At 34.1% G+C, this 23043-nt stretch overlaps 3 protein-coding genes across 3 annotated transcripts in view; 2 read left to right on the top strand and 1 right to left on the bottom strand.

The window, feature by feature from the left end:
* glu (structural maintenance of chromosomes 4-like protein gluon) overlaps window positions 1-21593 on the bottom strand; it is a 61699-nt gene extending 40106 nt beyond the window's left edge. The window contains exons 1-2 of the mRNA XM_090115140.1: window positions 21276-21593; window positions 20739-20930 (exon numbers count right to left, since the gene is read on the bottom strand). Coding sequence (XP_089971266.1) covers window positions 20739-20930; window positions 21276-21557 — 474 coding nt within the window. The 5' untranslated portion in view covers window positions 21558-21593. The remainder of the gene's footprint in view (window positions 1-20738; window positions 20931-21275) is intronic.
* LOC149898650 (uncharacterized) lies at window positions 12741-13151 on the top strand. The gene has a single exon (XM_090115135.1). It carries the CDS (start codon window positions 12782-12784, stop codon window positions 13121-13123), a length of 342 nt encoding a protein of 113 aa, XP_089971261.1. The 5' UTR covers window positions 12741-12781; the 3' UTR covers window positions 13124-13151.
* LOC149898649 (uncharacterized) lies at window positions 15060-15899 on the top strand. Its single transcript, XM_090115134.1, has 2 exons — window positions 15060-15114; window positions 15524-15899. Exons 1-2 carry the CDS (start codon window positions 15093-15095, stop codon window positions 15889-15891), a joined length of 390 nt encoding a protein of 129 aa, XP_089971260.1. The 5' UTR covers window positions 15060-15092; the 3' UTR covers window positions 15892-15899.
* Window positions 21594-23043: the final 1450 nt, after the last annotated feature.

The raw sequence follows: 23043 nt of genomic DNA, 5'->3' as shown, positions 1-23043 counted from the left end.
ATCTTGTCGCAATAGAATATATCACGATATTCATAACAGAGTTTACTAATAAGTTCGCGTTCTTCTTTATTGGTGTGTTCTAGCCGTAATTTTGATAGATTCTCTTTTAAAGCATCGTCCATTTCGCAGTTGTTTATATCACATGCGTTAACTATACAGTCATCTTCGAGCAACGTAACTTGAAACGGCTCGGTAATGGAAATTTTAAAACTTTCATCGGAATAATTTTGAATAACAGTATGTGCAAAAAAGTTTTCACACTTAACTATTGCTGTTGGCATACGAACGCTTTCGCGAAAAGTCTGAAAATCTAATATAGCGTCACCGTTCTGTAGGTTAGTTGGAATTAATACTCTAGTTTCTGATCGAGGCTCTAAGGTGATTTCTAACGGAGGATTATATATAATCGGTATTTTGGCGTTACGTGTTTCTAAAATTTGGTGCTTCATATTGATATTTGCATCTAATTTCTTAAGTAAATCAGATCCAATTAATCCGTCATACCTACTGTCTACATTGTATACATAAAATTTGTGGGGTAGTGTGCTTCTAAAAGTTTTTAATAACGGAATAACTATAACCTCATCATGAGTGCTTTGCGCATGGGTACTAACAACTGTAAATTGTTCATACTGTTTACGGTCTCTAAAATATTCTTCTACTTTGGCTGGACTTATAAAGGAACGACTGCTTCCTGTATCTATGAGAAACTTTGCTTTTATTTCGGGAACTATAATATGCGGTAATTTTAAGATGCTGTTACAATAATTTAAATTTATTATTTCACTGTCTTCGGAGGCAGGTAACGGAACATTTTCGTTCTTGTCATTAGAATTGCTTTCAGTTACTTCCGGATCGGTATACTCGTATAACTCGTTCACGGCGTCTTCTTTATAATCTAAGGGTGAGTTATCGTAATTTTCATAATTTGGTTCATCGCAGTAATATATGTTATGAGTTACGTTTTGCCTCATAGGTGCCGTACGCATTGATACATCGCTATTTAAGCCGGGGTTCGGTGCCTGGGCATGTTGTATGCCAAATTTAAAACGAGGTTGGGCTGTTTGTTGATTTGGGATTCCAAATTTATAACCGGTATTTTGAAAAGGTCGCAATTGGTGGTTATTATTAGATTGTGTGCCAAATTTATAGCCTTGGGCTTGTGGTGTTTGCCTTAACTGTTGAATAAAATTTGGTCGAGGTGGTTGCATTAAATTTGGTCGATAACCAATTGGTTGTTGAGGGCTACCGTATTTAAAGTTTTGATTTAAAGGCATTGTAATAAAATTAGGTTTGAATGAATTTTGAAAAGTGTTTTGGGTTATAGGTTTTGGCTTACTAGTCTTTGCATTATATTGTTGTATAAAATTTACTTCTTCCGTAACTACGCTAAGTGCATTTTCTAAGTTTTTACAACCCCTTAATCTAACAATCCGGATCATGTCCTCCGGGAGGTTGTACAGAAAAACATTTAACGCAGTATTATTGTATATGATCATTTTCGCGGCTTTGACCCCTTCGTCCGTGAAGCGGTTCACCTTTGAAAATAGGGAACTTTTTACGTTTTGTATTCTGTGGCAAAACTGTATGTAACTTTCACCTTGTTTTATTTTTAACCCTTCTAACTCTAATGCTATACACTCTTCCGATCGCGGGTCTCCGAAATGTTGGGTAAGTATTTCTTTCAATTCAGTCCATGAAGTTATATTTTGGTAATCACTAAGCAGTGAAGCTGCCTTACCGATAAGCCTGCTCGTTATGGCATGGTATACATATAAGTTTTGTGCGTTATTACTCGCATCTTGGAATGACCTTATAATATATTCACTTTTATTGATAAATAGGTTTAACAGTTTTTCATCCCCATCAAATTTGGGAATGATACATAGTATTTCTCTAGGAATGAGTTTAATCTCTTCCATTTTGCGTAGTTTTATCGATTAAAACACGAAATTAATGAAAGTACCTAACACTTAAAATCACTAACTAATAACTAACAATTAAAATTAAACACTAAAAATTACGACTTATCGCGATAATTGTAATGAACAAAATCAAATAAACGTAATGATTAGGCCGACTATTTTGGGTCGGGGATTTCGTGAAAAACAGGGACTATGAAAAACAGGAGTGAAGAGGTCTACTCACAGTCTGCTCGCTCCCATGTCCTTCACTTATGATTCTGAATGCTCGTCCTTGAAGTCTCCGTACGCGTTTCACTGCAGCGATTCAGTTTTTTACGCGTACGCGTCGCGGGAGTTATTTTTTTGTTCGAGGATACTCGTCTGCCCCGCACTATCACAGATCCTTAATTATGGCTTTACTGATAGCTCGGCAGCAGGATATTATCGAGTATCCTACCGGCTGCGCCACTCAAATTTCGACGGACCGAAGGACGATTTTTAAAAACACAAGATTTAATTTACACGTCTTTAATTAGTGCTTTCTACATTCAGAATGAATTAAAATAATACTTAAACTAATAAACTTATCTCTAAACAAAAATGCAGCGTTTGAAGAAATACAATACGTATGCATTAAGGCGATGCAGGGTGGCCATAGTTTGCTGCGTTAACAAATATGACATCGCTCGCATGTACTGCGGGTGGCCCCGATATAACTACCTGTACATTATTATGTCAATAAAGGGTTTTATTATATATTTTTTTTTACTATAATGTAAACCATATACGCTACGGACTACTGGAAAGATTTACCGTACAGGCATGCATGCGCAGATCAACTTAGATAAACTGGCTTACAAAACTGCACATGTCTATTCCTTCACACGTTCCATTACCTACGCAGGAATATCTGTACAGGTGAACCTTTGTGGTAAACATTATACGACAGTGCAACAAGGTCCATCATACAATCGGTGTAATCTCACACCAGTTTTAATAGCGTCGCACTTTATATTACACTCTCCGGCGTACGTGTTGTTGCTCGCACACACGGGCTCTCCAGGTGCACACGGTCACACCTACATTTGTATACAGGATTGGGTAAGCGTGCGTAGATCGTTGAGACTAGCGCGGCGCAGCGCCATCAAGGCCACTGCAATGCAAGAAAGCTTGAGACTTGAGAATTTTAGTTGGACATGGACATGGCTTTTTGATGCCGATAGGGAAGCGCTGAACAACGATGTCGCCTAATGGTAAGCTTAGATGTACCCTAATATGGAAGGCTTCCCTGGAAGGTAACGCGTTCACTTTTCTCTTGAAGACATTATGATACCTACTCAATTTAAACAAGTTATATGGCAGTTTGTTAAATTAATTTGTTAATTACCACAATTCTACATTGCTTTCTTGAAGTACATTTGTAACTCTTTCTCGCCAAAGTTCTGATCGGAACTGTACCAATTTTAGGATATTTCATACCTGGGAAGTACGCGAATGAAACTGCCGGCTTCAGCTAGTAAAAATATGGTAATTTTAAACGTTTCATCTACTTCAAATACTTATTATTTTACTCTAATCATATGCCATTCCATAAAAAAAGAGGACTGTGCAAAATTTCATTAAATTACCCGTTCAGCTGCTACAGTTTTCCATAACATTAAAATTGAATATTACTTACTACATAAAATAAACCTCTTCATCTTGAACCGCAAATAATGAAAATAATGATGCATGTGATGTTTTATATATGCGCATTTCACTCATTATTTTTCTTAATAACTATAATTGAGGTGGTAACGTTAATTTATCAAATTAATTTTTACACCGCATAAATTAATAATAATTACTGATTAAAAATAATTAGCGAAATACCGCAAATATAAAACATCAAATGCATCGTTACTTTTAACTTTTGAAGTCAAGATGAAGACGTTCCTTCTATTCAGTAAGTACTAAGTACAATTCAATCTTGATAATAATTACAAAATTACTTATTACATAAAATATGTAGGTGTTGGTATTTAATAATTATATTTTAAACAAATGCGAAAGGTAGATATTAACAATATACAGTGTGGAAATTATCGATGAGCCCTGGAGGGAATGTACCTACTTGAAAGTTGAAATAGCAAATTTAGCTGAATGGAAAAATTCCTTTATTTTTAAACAGAAATAGAACTGCATTCAAAGATTTTCGAAAATTCACTTGCTTCGACCGGGGATCGAACTAACTAAAATCTTCAAATAGACACATTATAATGTCAGAAAAAATTACATCTGTTAAAATGATCAAGCTGTCTTATACAGGGTATATTTTTATTTCAGTGGCTTTGCTGGCTCTCGTCTCAACGATCCATTCTCACCGACACCCTCCCGGATTCGTTTGCATGTGTGCGCCCGGCGAGCCTGTGTGCGCGAGCAACCACCGGACTTACTATGGCGAGTGTAATATGAGGTGCGATGCAAGTCTGAAAAACATTTACTTGACGAAATTATACGACGGACCGTGTAAAGAATAGGTGCTTTATGAATTTTCGACTGAAAAAACGTATGGAGTAATATCACAAACCACGTTTCTGGTCGAAAATAATGAACATCCTGTCGAATAAATAAAGCTATAAAAAATTACTGACCGTTTAATTTATCCCTGCTTTGATTTATTTATTTACTTGAAATAAATACTCTGTGTAATCAGTCATTGTATTAGGAATTTATCTAAAAACTGCATGCATAGTTTTATGCCCCATTAAATTAAGTTTTTAATATAAGGTAGTGCATCTATCCAGGAATACTGTGCCATAAACTATGGCAAAACATGTTTTTTTTTTTTTAATGTTGAATGTATCGAAAACCTTTTAGGAAAACGTGCCTACCTCACTATTAGGAAGGAACCCATAGGTATTATGCACATTCAAAATATTATGTTAATGAAAATAAGCTACACTTATCTTCTTTAAATACATTGAAAAAATAAACAATTAAATATCACAAATCAGACAAACAATGAGCAATTTTAATCTTGGTTTCTTTAAAAACATTACATAAGTTCAAAGAAAATGCAGAATTACCAATTAGTTAAAACATAAAAGTAATAGCCAATTATTGGTTAAACAATTCATATAATTAACGTGACATTAACTATTATGGGATTGATGTACATATATTGTATGTAGGTATGACTAGTTTATACCCTCGACTTTGTACGTTAATCCATTCTGTAATAACCTTTTCTTGAAGTGAAACATAGTTACCGTTTCCATAGAATTTCCGCGATAAAAACCTATCGTATCAACTAGCTGTGTACCAAATTCCATGGAATACGATTCAGTGGTTTAGTCTTGAAGGAGAAACAGACGGACAGACAGAGATACTTTCGCATTTATAATATTAGTTTGGATTAGCCATATTACCTGCAAATATATAAACTTGTATTGTGTCGTACCGATCATATTTTGTTTGGAGTTAACAAGGAAAATGTACAATATGAAGTTTTTGTTTTTTATTGGTGAGTAGAAGAATTTATGAACACACTTTTAACCGTGACTGCGTGTGCATTTTCGGGTTGGGACTAATCTCCTAGAAAATAATATACTTACTGTGTCAAATTTGTGACATTGTTATAATGTGAAGTGCTACCCTTGTATCATCACTACATAGTATAAAAAAGCTCGCTCGCTTTTTCTGTCCCTAAGTCTCTATGTATGCTTAAATCTTTAAAACTACGTAACGGATTTTGATGCGGTTTTTTGTAATAGATAGAGTGATTCAAGAGGAAGGTTTTAGTATATAATTTATTAGGTTTTAGACAAAGCGGGCGAAGGCGCGGGCGGAAAGATAGTCTATTATAAGTTCCTTTCGCAACAAGTTCTAATTATTATTTGTTTAATTTAACACGCCAGTTTGTTATCTTAACAAACTGATACGACCATCTTAAAGCCTGGTTTGCTGCACTAATTTTCTAAGCCACATTTTATCAAAACATGTTAGTAAAATAATAAACACGATTTCCGTCCATTTGAATTAAAATTTGATTTGATTTGATTTTCACAGTCCTCCTAACAACCGCTGCACTCACTCACTCCGAGAGGGTGCCCTGCGCTTGCCCGCCAGAAGCACTCGTATGCGCCAACAACCAAAAAACATATGACGGCGAGTGCAATATGAAATGCGACGCTTTTAACCAGGGAATAGAGTTGCATATTGTACATGAGGGAGCTTGTGAATTATCCTAATGAGTCGTTATAGTCCAGTCTGTGGGGAAATGTAAAAGCCTCTGCTCTACAAAAGGTGGCGTAGAAAATGTTTTGAAACAATATTGTTTAGGTATGAAAGGTTAATAAAAATCCAAGTTTTCGACCTTGACGGACCCAGGCGCTAGCCGCCATCTTGAATTAAAGGTGCTAAAATTAGGTATATTTTAAATAACTTCTCAATTGTTTACTAAATCACAAAAGTGTCTATGAGGGGTTCAAAGAAGACAAAATTACCTACAGTTTTTTCATACATGATTATTCTGTAAGTCTTAAAGGTAAAAAGTTACAAGCGACGGAAATAATAATATTTACAGAAATCATATAATTTTAATTTTGTTTAAAAATTGTGCAGCAATCTTTTTTTATTTTTTTTGATGGCCCGGGCTGGTTAATGGTGGCTTCTTCATGACTTCATTATCGTCGCTGAAATTTTCTGTTTCATTGTCTGTATTTTTAGTTTCCAACCATGAAATTTCGTCGATTAAATTTACTTTTTATTGATAACTTTATGAATCGTTCATATCGGATATCTTCTAAGGATTCCTTATCCATGTCCCCTCCGTAAAAAGTTACTAGAAAGCGTGCTCCAGCGTCTTCGATTTCTTCTGGTCATGATGACGAAATTTCATGGTTGGAAACTAAAAATACAGACAATGAAACAGAAAATTTCAGCGACGATAATGAAGAAGCCACCATTAACCAGCCCGGGCCATCAAAGAGAATTAAAAAATGATAGCTGTACAATTTTTAAACAAAATTAAAATTATATGATTTCTGTAAATATTATTATTTCCGTCGCTTGTAACTTTTTACCTTTAAGACTTACAGAATAATCATTTATGAAAAAACTGTAGGTAATTTTGTCTTCTTTGAACCCCTCATAGACACTTTTGTGATTTAGTAAACAATTGAGAAGTTATTTAAAATATACCTAATTTTAGCACCTTTAATTCAAGATGGCGGCTAGCGCCTGGGTCCGTCAAGGTCGAAAACTTGGATTTTGATTAACCTTACATACCTAAACAATATCGTTTCAAAACATTTTCTACGCCACCTTTTGTAGAGCATAAATACCTACAGACTGGATTATTATAAAGCTAATGAATGTTGAAATAAAAGTGTTGTTAGATGGAGTTGTTTTTTTTTTTGTCCTGTATAGTTTACAGGGTGTAAGGTGTTTTAAAAAATTGTATCACTACATAGTATAAAACAACGTCGCTTTCCCTGTCCCTATGTCCCTATGTCCCTTTGTACGCTTAAATCTTTGAAACTACGCAACGGATTTTGATGCGGTTTTTTTTAATAGATAGAGTGATTAAAGAGGAAGGTTTATATGTATAATAAGATCCATTAAGTAGTGGAGAAGTACTGTTATTTTTGAGGTTTCTCATGTGATGTCGTAAAAAATTACATTTATTCCGCTTACATTGCAAACGCAGGCTGAACCCTACGAGTTTTATCAAAATAATGTACTAAGTATTATACACATTGAAAAGGTCTACAGAAAAGTCCGCGATGGTATATGTCTATCTCTTATGGATAACCCACAATAACTTTTTTTGTCATTTACTTTTTACGACAAATAATGGCTAATTTTCGAAGCGATTTTAACCAATGCAGCATTAATCCTTAACCAATTAAATACCATGGATACATTGTTCATTTAATATAGATCTGTATGGCCCTTTACACCGTATGATTTAAGTGAATATTTTCGAAGATATTACAGATTTAAAAATTGCGGGACGTAGCGTTTGCGGCCGCCCGGCTATGTATTTTATACCCGTGCGATGCCGGAGCGGGCCGCTATATTTTTATACCTATACAACGTTCACAATTTTTCTGTAGTATATTTAGTATCAGCATTGCACCCGTGCGAAGCCGGGGCGGGTCGCTAGTGAAGTATAAAGCACGAGTTTTGGAGTTAGAATAAATTTTATAGAAATGATACAATACATTTACATACAGGCGAGTGCAATATGAAATGGACCTTATGAATAATTCTAATCACTGACCTTTTGGTATAAAGTTGGCTTTAGATGAAGTTGTTTATTATTTTTCTGCATCTGTTTTAGTTTACAATCAAACCTTGATAAATCTGACAGGCATAAGGTTGACTTTCAACTTCTTAGTAGCTGATGATCGAATTATAGTACACACAAAACGAGTAATTTTTCGGTAAGTATATAAATATTGAGATCTATCTATATCTATATTATATCAGTTTTAGAAAAGTTGGATCCCAGGCTGGCATCGGGATTTTCAGATGTACGATAATGTACATCAATGTATTATTCCTCTAACTTACCAATCCATTAGCCAATTCCGTAGCAACTAAACATATAGGTAATGCATTGAATTCCACTGAACCGATAGCAAGTGTCAAACATAATAATTAACAACTAAGACTTGATTAAAAATCCTGATTAACATACCACAAAGTAGGCGTAACATATTTCATTGCACTTAACATCTAAAAACACATGAAAACCCGTTACAAAATCAACTAATGTGATTGATTCATGTAACATTTTAATCCGTTACGATTGGATACGCGAATCGTACATCACTAGGGAATATAAATAGGACTTGTTCTAGGACTCCTATACTATTCTCAAATAGTGTTATCCTTCGACACTAACGGTGAAACATGGATTTACGTACATTGTGTGGTGAGTAAATATCATAAAGAAAAAATATTATCATAAAATTTATACAGTTTATTGCATCAAATTATAATATAAAAAAAAATTACCATATTATAAACTAGATTTCCGCCCGCGGCTTCGCCCGCGTTTGCAAAGGAAAACCCGCATAGTTCCCGTTCCCGTGGGATTTCCGGGATAAAAACTATCCTATGTGTTAATCCAAGTTACCCTCTATATGTGTGCTAAATTTCATTGTAATCGGTTCAGTAGTTTTTACGTGAAAGAGTAACAAACATCCATACCTCCATACATCCATACATCCTTACAAACTTTCGCCTTTATAATATATATTAGAAAATATTAGAAATATTAGAATATTAGATATTAGATATTAGATAATATGTACATTGATATTATTGCATCATTGATGCAATTACCTAGGCCCTAGGGCAATATAAAAAATATTAATATCCACTCAGATAGTTTCAAACTAAAATCAATCATTCGATGGTATATCAACGAAATATTGGTTTATTATAAATGGTCCGGGAGCCAGCAGCAGATTTTATGACCAAGTTCCTCTCAAGCGGTAATTAGTAAAATGCATCAAAGTATAGTATTATGAAGCCTCGTGAACGTCAGCTGGAGCTCGGTTGGGGGGAAGAGCGGTTGTAGCCTCCCGTATCAGCTGACGGTTTTTCCACCAAGATACAGCCAGCTGACATATATATTTATCCACAGTTACATATAAGGTATCATCAGGTAAATTTTTGTTTGAGAGGAAATAACGGAAAATAATTTTTTCTTTAAATTTAACTTTCATGTTCGAGACACCAGCTGACGTATAATACACCATGTTGTAACCAGCTGACTATTTTTTTTCGTTGAGATATTGGGTTAGCTACAATTTGACAAATTTTTAGCTGAGAGGAAATGAATGAATGAATGTATTTTTTTTCCTATGTGCGTGGGAGGCACCCCCCCAACCGAGCGCCAGCTGACGTTCACGAGGCTTTATAATACTATACTCTCATGCGTCTGACGAATTATCTCTTGAGAGGAAATAGTTAACCAAATTTGCACCTGGCTCCCTAACCAAAAGGAATTTATAGAATTCATACGCATACAAACATGCACGCACACACACATACGCACGCACACGCACACACAAACACAACCAGTACCAATAATTCATTTTATTTAATTATCTTAGTAAACCAACTAACAGCAAATCTGCCATTTTCAGCCACGCTGTTCACCCTGAGCGCCGTGAGCGCCTACTCGCTGGGCTTCAACCCCTCCCAGCTACCATGCTCGTTCCCTCCACAAAACAACGTCTGCGGTAGCGACTTGAGGAACTACGCGAGCGAATGCGAAATGAGGTGCACTGCGAACCGCGAGAATCGGGAGATATATCCCATTTATAATGGACCATGCGAAGATCTGTACCAGAATAATTACTATCCTGGATACAACCCTGCTTACAATCCTGGTTACAATCCTGCCTACTTGCCTCCATACAATCCGTACAATCCGTACATGAACAATAGACCTTCGATAAACGGTCTGATTAGTCCACGAACGGACACAGAGCAATAATTTTTACCATTACTAAAAAAGGTAATGCAGCTTAAGCAAGATTCATTGATACTACAATGTTTTTCCTATTTTCAAAACCAATACAAGCAGTAAGCCACAGTATTACAATATTATTTAGGAAATATTGTAATACTGTGATTAAGCTATAATTATGTGCAAACTGCAAATTATTAGAACTGAATAACCATGTCACCGATTTATTTTAATAAATATTTGGAATAAAATTGTACCACCTTATTACTATTTTTTATTTATCTGCAGTATTTTTTTTTTTTTTAATTCTTACAACATAGAACATTAATCCCCATATTCATTCAAACGTTTGTTTAGCAACAAAGTTGAAGCAACATGTTGAGGAGTTGCATTCAACATTTCACTGAAATATTGCAGATGATAAAGCATGCTTAAAATAGGAAACGTTTACAGCAACAATTTTAATCAACAGTTGTTCAACACATGTTTATCATGAAAATGAAGCTTTACTAAACTACGATGAAAGGAAATAATCATAAAGAATAAAATATTTCCTAACCGTTGAAATTAATTCACGTGATTGATGTAGTTTGCGTCATTAATTGGAAACGCGAATTAAATATATTATAAAAAAGCGTGTTAAAAAGGATCAATTTTCTTTCATCATCAAATCACAACAACAAATTAATAAAAACCACAATTACATATCTTAACCACGCTTTTTATTTATTTATTTTAAAGTGTAACAAAGGATAAGCATGCAGTGTCCAAAAAACTACAAATTTTGTCTGAATACAAGATGATATTGCACGCCTCATAAGCGAAGCGTTGAGGTGGGTACTACTGTCACTTCGCGCAAAACATCTGTTTTTTTTTATTATTAACGTTTTATTACACGTTACTAAAAACATAGGAAACTTATAGTAGAGCCATTTAGTAGAGCCAATTTAATAGTTCAACAAAATTCCACAAGGTAACCTAGTAACGACGACATAGAATAACATGATATTTCGTTTTGTTAGAACTGCACATTTGCTTAACTTTTTGCACGCCTCATAAGCGAAGCGTTGAGGTGGGTACTACTGTCACTTCGCGCAAAACATCTGATTTTTCAAACTTAAAATGTCTTTATATGTATCATACATTGCACTTGTAAGATAATACATACACACACATATTATGAAAAAACACTATTTTTAACATTCATGATATTTTTGATGTCATTTTTTTGTTATTTAAACTATGTAGTTAAAAAACAGTTTAAAAAAGTTCTGTCTTGGACGTCCGTGTGTCTGTATGTGCGGAGGATTTTCTTGTTAACACGATAGCGACCGAAATACTTTTCTAATCGAGTCTTTTTTTTTCTCTTACGCTTGAGTATGCTCAGGAATAGAACCCTTTCATTTTTCAGGGTCTGATTCGATGTGGTTTAATTGTTATTAAATAAACAAAAATAATAATTAATAAATAATTATTTTAAAAAAATTATGAGGCGTGCACTTTTGGATTTTCCAAACTATTTTCAATTACGATTACATATTTTGAAATAATAATGACCGATACAAGTAATTTTAAGATTTGATTTTACTGATAAACCATTCTAAACATAATAAACATAAATTAATAAATGCGTTTTTTTTTTACTTGAGTGTTATACTTACTTGTATTATTTTGCTCCTTAAATTTACGAAAGAAAGTATATTACTGGGACAGGGATTCACCTGATGAATTTTAAAATTGACATGTGTTTCAAGTTCGATTGACAAATGTTTCAAGTCCGTATCGATTTAACTTTAATCGATGTTTTTAAGCAGGTTACCTCTCTTCGAAGATAAAATTGATAGGCGTCAAATGTTGCCTATTAAATTGGCTTGACTATAATACTTTTAAAAATAAACATGAGAACGTAACCGTTGAAATCAATTTATGTGATTGATGTGGTTCACGTCAATAATTGGAAACGCAAATTAAATATATCACTTATATATAAAGAGGTTCAATTCTCGTTATACTATTATTATTGTTGGAGGCGAGTGGCTTCAATATGAAGCTGTCTATAATACTTTGTGGTAAGTTAGTAAAGAGGGGTTAAGATAGTAAAGGGGGTAATCCCGGGTCAACCGGATTTGTGTAATGGGTACTTTTTATATTTGCCGAGCCGTTAATAAGGTATGATCGAACGTAATAATATATGGAATGTGTAAACAACAGCGCGGCGATAATTGTGGATCTAATTTATTTCATTGTTTTTAAACTGTACCATTTCAACAGAATTACTTTTAAAAGATAAACTATCAATTTACATACTTGTGAATCTTCGAATACTTTTTATACGTTTGTAATAATAATAATTTTATTTTCAGCGGCCGTTCTCTCATTGGGCACAGCAAATGCAGTGCATAACATGTGCGCCTGTCCCCCGACGAGGAACGTGTGCGGCAGTGACTTAAAAAACTATGCCGGTGAATGTAACCTTAAGTGCGCCAGTAGTTTAAGTGGAAAAAATATCTATATGATATACGACGGCCCCTGCGAAGACCTCCTTAATAACTACAACCCGCCGATCCCTCCATATGATCCGAACAATCCGTACAACCCGTACTATCCGTACCCGTACAACCCCTACAATAATTACCCGTACAACCCCTACAATAATTACCCGTACTACAATCCGTACAATCCCTACAATCCGTACGACCCTTACCTGTTTGGTAGCTCCGGACCAAAGTCCAAGGAAGGCGAATAATTACTTGGCAGAATAAATGCATATTTACAATGAAAAACATCTTTCAGTTGAACCAACCTTACGATCTTAATTGTGTTTATTTAAGCAGATTTTAATTCTCAATACCTATACAGACGTTTGGACTGATGGGAAGTGGTGATGTGATCTTTTGTAGGCACACGTATGCATAAAACTAAATAAGTTGAACTTCGATTGAAATTTCCATAACAGAGCATTGTCATTTCTAGACTAAATTTATATATTTTTACATATCACATTACTGTCACTAACTGCGATTACAGTTTGTGTTTCATGTTTATTTTTAAAAGTATTATAGTCAAGCTAATTTCATAGGCAACATTTGACGTCTATCAATTTTATCTTCGAAGAGCATAAAAACATCGATTAAAGTTAATTAATTGATACGGACTTGAAACATTTGTGTTTTAGGTATTACATGTGTATGCAATGTGCAATGAAGCTAGATATTATTTATTCCAGAAACATGTCACAAGTCTACGAAAACTTTTATTCGGTTCTTAACTTTTATTCGGTTTCCTCACAATGTTTCCATTTCCAACAAATTTGAAACCATATATTTTCTAATGAATTACTATAATATTTAATTACTATGCTTAGCCAAAATTTCAGTGAAGTATGTTTACTAGATTTCCACCATTGATAAACAAAGATAAAGGTTACACACACACATGATAATTACAGTATCCTACTAATAACATTATAAATGCGAAAGTTTGTGAGAATGGATGTATGTATAGGTGTGTATGTTTGTTACTCTTCTACGCAAATACTACTAAACCTATTACAATGTAATTTAGCACACATATAGAGAGTAACTTGGAAACGCGTTTTTCTTCGAAAACGCGGGTGAAGCCGGGGGCGGAAAGCTAGTTGATAATAAATCTTTGCTCTTGGAAGTCATATGGAATTGAATAAGCTACTGCCACAGAACGCTAAACGCTACAGAACGGACACTCTCCGCCTCCCGCCAAAATTAAACATTTACCTCACCCCGCACGATCAGTCCAAAAAAGGTCCACATTTTTCTACAAGGACGATACGCAACGAAGATTGACAACATTAATCAAATTGACTTAAAGTAATTTTATTATTTTGGATTTGTGATTATCGTTTTTCGTAGAAAATGGTTAGATATTGTGCTGTTTACGGATGTATTTCATCAGAAAAACGCAAATTTTTTTTACGCTAGTCACAAATGTGCCGACCATAAAGCGTTAACACACACATTTGCAGTCTCTACAGTGTGACTGTCAAACGATAATTTTGTATGGAGTGTCCGGGGTGTGCTACTGCTTTATCAATAAATAAACAGGTTTTTGAATCTTGTGACTAGCTTAAATCATTCGTCTCACTCAAAAAAAAATCCATGGGCATAGAATATAAACAAAACTTTTGAAAATTATCATTGACATTAATATATTTTTCAATTGTGTGTCAGATTTAGATAAAATATAACTTTCTCTTTAAAATAAAGATTTTAATTTAGTTTTATGATAAGTGACCACTGTGCTTTTATTTTGAATGAAAAATGAAGGTAATTACTTCAATTCACAACAACAAATCAAATACGACAATATCTTAATTATTACAAAAATTACCGAAAAAAACAAAGAATTTTATTAGTCTACGAAATATTCCAAAAAAAACATAGCAAAAAACGAACACACAAATAAAAGTTAATTTTGAAATTTAGGTATTCGTAACCGTGTCTTTTTTCTATTCTTGAAAAATTTTTCATAAATTTATAAAAGTATTGAATGCTATAAAACTAAATACCAAAAGTTGATATTTTTAAAGAGAAATATATGAAATCGGTACCGTTGAAATCAATTAATGTGATTGATGTGGTTTACGTCAATAATTGGTAATGCAAATTAAATAAATCACTTATATATAACCAGGTCCAATACTGCTTACAATATTGTTTGTAGTGGAAGGTGGCTTCAATATGAGGCCTTTAATATTATTTGGTAAGTTACTATTCAATAAATACTTGGAAAATAATAGTTATTTATAAATCGCCTGATACCATTATTACAATCTGCGGACTTCCAAACAAGTTTAACCTTTTTTTATTTAATCCAAATTTAGTAAATTTTGTGGATGTTATAGTATATCTACACGTGTGATCATGAGTTGGTATCTTTACGTGTTTGTGTACAGTCGCTTCTTATACTTCTTGTGTGTGTGTGTGTGTGTGTACTTATACGTGCACATAAATATTTAGTATTATAGAATAAGGATATCCTGACATATTAATTCATAATGTACATACTCATATTCAGTCCAAAAACTAAGTTATATTTTAAGATTTCAGTCATCAGCAGTTACTTGCGACCAATAATATTACATCTGTTTATCTCTGTCTGTTTTTTCCAGCGTTTCTTTTCTCATTAGGCACAGCGTATGCCCAATTTGGTATTCCCTGCGCTTGTGGGCCTGAACCGAGCGTATGCGGCAGTGACTTGCAAAACTATCCCGGTAAATGCAACCTAGACTGCGCAAGGCAAAATGGAAAGAACGTCTATATGATATACAACGGTCCCTGCGAAGACCTCTACAATAACAATAATAACTACAACCCGTACCCTCCTTACGATCCGAACTATCCCTACAATCCGTACTACCCGTACCCGTACCCGTACAACCCCTTCAATCGTTACCCGTACGATCCGTACAATCCCTATAATCCGTACGACCCTTACCTGCTCGGCAGTTCCGGACCAAAGTCCAAGGAAGGCGAATAGTTGTTTTGGCTGAATAAATATTTAAAAAACACATTAAGTTTTTATTTTCAGTCTTCAGACCTTTAACACTTCGTCTAACATAATTACTGTAACGCCATTTGTTAACACACATTTTATTTGTCTTTATATGACGTAGGTACGTTTACTTTACTTAAAAAAATAAAAAAAAGACGTGTGGCACTCGGGGACTGCCGCGGTAAAGCTATTGCATAGCATGCCTTCATGCCACACCTCCGAGCCCGTCGGAGTGGGGAGTGTGAGGTTTTTTCGTTACGGAATTTTTCGATTCGGTCCCCGCGCTCAAGGCCCGCGATAGAAACTATGCAATAGCTTAAAAATACATAACAAAAAGGGAAAAGTACATAATGTGCCTATCTACATTTTTTTTGCATTATTCTTCTCTTATTATAATATATATACATCAATCGGAGCCGGGATGGGGACTAGTTTTATGATAAAATTGATAAAAGATTTCCTTTGTCGAGTACTAAAAATCCCTGAATCCCTGGTCGAATCCCTGGTGTACATGCATAACGTTGTAAGATCAGCTCATATATTTATGAGAATAAAACAACATATATCTTATATATCATATAAAACAACTAGCTTTTCACCCACGGCTTCATCCGCTTTACGTAAAACTACAAATTTCATGTTAAAGCTTTCCTCGAGAACCACTGTCTCTATTTAAAAAAACGCATTAAAATCCGTTGCGTACTTCAGAGTAAAGTAGATCTAAGCATAATATAATATGGGGACGGACAGTAGGCTAAAGCGAATTTGTTTTATACTATGTAGTGAATAGTGATGCAGTATTTCTTCGTTAATTTTAAAGAATAACAACCGTAAATATACAAATGTAAACAAGTACGTGATGTATAACTGGTATTCATAATTGATTATTGTGATTGAATAACGAGATTAAATTTAAAAATACTCAATCATAATACAATGGAAACATAAATATAGCAAATTATAAGCGAACTTAGTATTATTATACTGTGAAAGGCAGGTTCTTATACGACTATGGAATAGTTACTCATATATTTGTATACCAAAAAAATGAGTGACTAATTTTACCGCGTTTTTTATGGGTCCTTTTCACAATGGGCAGCGTTGGGCGTAGTGTTAGAGGGCCTAAATTATGCCCGAATGTCTAAGATCGGCCGGCAATGTAGATGTTTAATTATTCATTAAGTATTCATTATTGCCGTAATGGCGGCAAACATCGACGATCATTTATTACCTTTAAAAATTAATTGATGTTTTGAAAAGACAATATCTACAGTAATCTTCTGTTGTCCAGGTTGATAATTCAATTTAATTGTAAATTGCAACATTTACAAAATTACAAAATACAGTGAAATCCATTTTTAAAGACATTGAAGTGAAATATCAAACACGTATAAGCAAAGCAATTTTGTTAGAAAATAAACATCTTCTGTTTTTGTTACTATGTATTTATTTCAATACCGAGAAAAATAATAGAGATACTTACATAATTACACATTGAAACAAATACTTAACAAAAAAATAGCGTGAGCTCCGTACATCGTCGATATCACAATATAATTCTCCCAAACACTAGAAATCAGTTTGGTCACTATAATCGGACAATTTAAAATTGGTCACAATAAACTACCTACATGTCATTATTTAAACGAAGTCATTTTATCCGACTTTTGGTATAGAATTTTAAATGAAAACCAAAATTCGCATAAGCGGTTGGTCAATAATAACAATACAACCGGGAGTCATAATAAAAGGATACTACTGCATATTTGTATATTATATTATATTATTATATTATAATTTATATAATTTATAAGTGGCGTACTAGTTTCACCTAGTTTCCACAAGCAAAAATATTTAGATTAGCGCGTTCAAACTTCTAGCTAGCTTTCAAGTCTGCGGCCTCAAACAAATTTATAATATCAAAGTAAGAAAAAATATCACTAGCGCGAGTTAAAAGCTCAGTAGCGCCATCTATTGGGCCTGTAGTAAACTAATATCACTAGTTTAGAGCAAAGTCGCTTCCCGCGTATGTATGTATATGTACTTGAATATTTCTACACACCAGATTTTGATGCAGTTTTTTTTTTAATAGATAGAGTGACCACGCTCGCTGTAAAGTGTTCGAAACGTCGGGAAAATAATATAATGAATAAATCGCGTTTAAAATCCGTTAAAAAGTTAATTAATAAGTTAATTAATTTCTAAATAGAGTGATTCAAGAGGTTTTAGTATATAATTTAAAAAAAAGCGTGCAAAGCCGCGGGCCGAAGAGTCGATCGTATAAATGAACTGTCAGGGCGCTTGTGCACTACAAGGAATTTTACTGTCCGGCATTCCGATTTTTTACGGTCCGGTGTGGCATGAAAAAACCGATGAATTGCTTGTGCACCTGTCCGTCTTTACTCGGATCAGTGCGGTACAGTTCAAGGAAGTATGGCGGCTTGAACTGACGAACAAGCTCAGGGGGAGGTTTACGTAGAAACGAGCATATTGTAGCTATGCTCGCGGCAAGTAAACCGCCCCCCCCTGTGCCAGAAGGTGGATAGCCCGGCAATAGAGCGTCGTTATCCTTATCGGATACCGACGCCTATTGCCACGTTATGGGCTTAGGCGAGCCGCCAAGTCGCGGCAATGACCACGTAAGCGGTGGGGGTATAAGGCCTGGCTGTTAACCCCTGCCGCCGAAGGTGAACAGTGGCCACCGTTGGGTTTTAGTGGGTATGGCTTCTTGCGAGTCCCACATACCCCCTCACGCAGAAAAACTGCAGAGGGGGATGCGTAAATGCATTTCCCAACGTAAAAAAAAAAAAAAAAAAAAAAAAAAAAAAGGAAGTATGGCGGTATAATGCTATCATAAATGATTGTTTTCGCATTTTACAAGAAACGAGTAAAAATATAGAAGGTGAAATATTATATTACTTCGTTATAATAAAAAGTAAAGTTCCGTAAGAGATTTAAAATGCGTGTTTCACTTATTTATTTTAATCGGTGACGAGGAGCTAAATCTATTCCCACTTGAACTTTAACTTACCAACACTTACTTAGATAATAATTATAGGTCAATGCTTGGTCAATGTATATAAAATAACAATACCGACTTCTCAAATCTCATTGCCAGCTAAAAGAAAGTAAAACAAGAGCTTGCTTTCAATTGGCATATGCAATAAAAAGAGTAAAATCCAAGCAAGTGGGCACTCGAAAACAATTATACCTACAGCGACTCGTAAACTCAAAAAACCATCCGGAATAGGGAAAAGTAAAATGTCGGACAGTAAAATTACGTATAGTGCACAAGCTAGTATTTAAATTAATTGCGTGCCATACCGGACCGTAAAAAATCGGAATGCCGGACCGTAAAATTCCTTGTAGTGGACAAACGCCCTCAGGCTGTATCCGCACAGTGATTTTACCCACTGAGAATAAAATTTCGCGCAATTTTTGTGAGGTCAATCAGTTATCAGCCGAGTAATGTGTGTTATATCGACATTGCGTTGACATCAGATGAAACATTCATACATAATATACAAGTATTGTTGTATAATACTGTTCTCACATACATCTTCCAATTGATTTAAGCATGATTTACGCTACACCATACCGGGAACGGGCCGTGCCAGAGACAGAAACAATTAATGAAACAATATCCAAAAAATTTCGACGCGGTGCCCTGTCCAGGCCATGTTCAGGCGTTCAGGCAAGAATCACTTCATACAAAAAATATACCATATTTTTTAATCGAGTCTCGGTAACGGCACAGTGTAGCGTGAATCAATTAATGTTTCGACATTAAAGCTTGATTGAAAACCACTTTTAACACCAATAAACTAATCTCAAAATGAATAGCGAGTGCACGGTTTACATTTAATCTTATATATAAAAATGAATCGCAAAATGTGTTGGTAAGCGCATAACTCGAGAACGGCTGAACCGATTTCGATAATTCTTTTTTTATTATATTCCTTGAAATACGAGGATGGTTCTTATGTAGAGACAACGTAAACATGTACCACGGGCGAAGCCGGGGCGGACCGCTAGTAATAAATAAAATTCATTTATTTCAGGCCACATAGCCCATATAGTATTAGTAAAATCTTATCCTAGTGTTAGTATTACAATTACCTACATACATTTATTTCTACAGCTTAATTTACAATTCCAATGTTTGCTAATGATATTATCAAAATAATTTAACACCTTTTGCATGTTAATCAATTATTCGCCTTGCTAATCACCTATTTAATTGTAAAAATGTTTGAAAATAAACTAGTAAATTTAGCCACTGTGATTCCTACCTTACAATTATTTGCTACTTTCATCAATATGCTTAAAATATCTTTAAAATTGTCATTGAATTTTAGCAATTGGTCAACATAGAATGAAACAAAGAAAATTCATTTCTGTATGTCCGTACATATCCTTTGTTAAATCTACCCAATAGATATTAACACAGTTTCTGTAATTAGATAGGACAGTTCAAGAGGTCTACGTAAGTTATTTAGTTTTTTAGCATTCAAATGCTTTATAAATGATTCTTTTAATCCCAATTTGTGTTGAAATTTTTTCTTTTCTAAATTTTCACAGGAGTAAGTATACTATAACTTGTTAAGTATTAATGTAGTAATTTGTCCTTTGCCTGAAGGTTACCTGGCAGAGATGGCTTTGAGCCAGAAGGCCGCCATTTGTACATTTTAAATGGTTTTGTTTTATGTACTTTCATTTTAATATATTGTACATTAAAGAGTAAATAAATAAACAAATAAATAAATGTGTGCGAGGGTGCACAATAAGCTAGTATACAATACAACAAATTTTATTATTTAATATCAACTTACCCCATCAACAATCTGGCAAAAGTGTACAGCTACACTTGCACTGTTCACATTGGGGAATTTACTTGATGAATGAATCAGTACTGATATCTTCTTAGATCTGATCTTACTCGCTCGATATCCAAACACAAATAACATGGAATCTATGACGTTGCTCTTGCCACTTCCATTTGGCCCGATTATCGCAGTGAAACTCTAGAAAGAATATTATTTATTGAACGTTAATTATTAGGTTTAATGGGGAAAATAGTAATATTATTCTATCCGTGAGAATCTGTAAGTGGCTTATTGTGAGTATTATATTATGTATAAAGAATACAGCTGTAGATTCTCCTAAAAAAATATAAATAATAAAAAAATAAACATACTAAATATTATTATCTTAAAATTATGCATGATAACAAAAAACTTAAATTTAAAATCCTGTTATGTTGTATTAAAATACAGGAATACTTCATAAGGTAATTATTATAGTACTGTAAGTAAAACTACATTTTTCGCAAGAAGCAGGCAGAAGGTATTAATAAAATTAATAAATACCTTGTGAAACGGTCCTAATTTTTGCACTCCCGCGTAGCTTTTAAAGTTTTCATTCACGATATCTGTTATTATTAGTCTCGGTCCTGTTGTATCAAAAGAGAGCGCAGGTTTTGGCGCGGGTGGAATGTAAATATCACCAATCCGCATACCACCTTCCTCGTCATCAGATATGTGATCTATTTCACCGTTTTCCACATTTCGACTACATTCTCCGTTCTCTCGAGTTGGATTTTCGTCGACATCCATCGGTTCATCGTCAGATCGCTTCTTTGTTTTCTGCATTTTGAAGTTCACACACGTTTTACACGGTACCGTGAGATATTATGCATTTAAACTTAAGTATAAATTTTAAAATTAATTGAACATCTAACTCTATATATTTAAACGCGATTTATTAAATTTACCCAAATGAAAATAACGAACACAGTTTACAAAGCGCGGTTTAAATTTTCAACATGACATGTTATTGGATTTGGTTTGACATAAATTTTTGTCTACTGTCATCATAACTATTTATTTTTGCCCGAATCCGAGTCTTTTGAATCGAAAATATATACATTTAATATTTAATATATAGAAATGCATTTGCAGTATTAATACCACAGAATTAATACGAATATTGCAAATGGATCTATGTTGTAATAGTTATGTGTTGTATACAAACTTTGTTTAACCAAGTTCTACACGATATTTTTTTGAATTTGGTAAGGTTTATACTGCTGTTTTCCAATTACAGTGCATAATGCGACTCAGTGCCGCACAATGCCGAATTATGCTGATGCTTAATTGGAACATGAAATGCGACATGAAACGCACCAGCAGGTTGCGCTAAGTTCAGTGTTGAAAAAAAAATATTCTTAGAGTTAGCAATAACCTCATTAATGTGTAAATAAACTGGTATACATAATAATTGGTTGAAAAATATTTACGGTTATTATAGTAATTTGGATTTTGATTATTTCATTAACATTTTTTTCAACGTTTGTACCTTCATCCATACTTATATTTATTTTTTTAACACAATTTGAATTAACTTTGATTATTTCGAAAAAACTACAATGAAACGAATGCTTTAAAATTTTTTCCAACAATTAATAATTACTTACTAACGATCTGTGCTAACGATAAATCGATTGCACGCATCAATTCACGCGCATTACTTTTTCTAGTGCTCGACTGTGCGAAGCATTGCTGTAGTTGGAACATTCAGCGACACAAAAGAGATGAAAATAAATGAGGGCGCCACCGTCGCTCATATAGCAACACTGATACTGCGACGCAAGCGATCTTGATACTATAGAATAAAAATCTAAAAATCTATATAATATTATCTAAAATAAATACCGCGATTTAAACCGTTATAATTGTTTCATTGTAGCAATAGTATAAATTTAAGACAAAAATACATTAGTATTTTAATTGACCTACCTAGGTCAAATTTTACTTAAATGTATTTGGAATTAGTTATTTTATAAAAATCGGTCAAGTGTTTAGACTGCAGAGGCACACATAGAATCAAACATACAAACAAACAAGCATACATGCAGCTCAAACACATTACCCTCTTTCTGGGTCCGTCGCGTCGGGTAGAAAAAAAACAAAGCGATTTGAAAACTACATATTTTTATTTTTTTTTGTAGATAAATTTTGTACATTAATATAATTCATCAAAATCTAAATATTCTACTCCTTCAAAGGACTGATCATCACTCTGTTTCGAAGTACTGGCAAGAGGGTACGGGGCATCTTCAGTATCATCATTTGGTTC

The sequence above is a fragment of the Colias eurytheme genome, chromosome 22 (genome assembly GCF_061535395.1).
Source record: "Colias eurytheme isolate Ceu_HAF_F1 chromosome 22, ilColEury1 Martin Lab GWU primary, whole genome shotgun sequence".
In the NCBI taxonomy this organism is placed as follows: Eukaryota; Metazoa; Arthropoda; class Insecta; order Lepidoptera; family Pieridae; genus Colias; species Colias eurytheme.
This window is presented reverse-complemented; position numbering and strand designations above follow the sequence as displayed.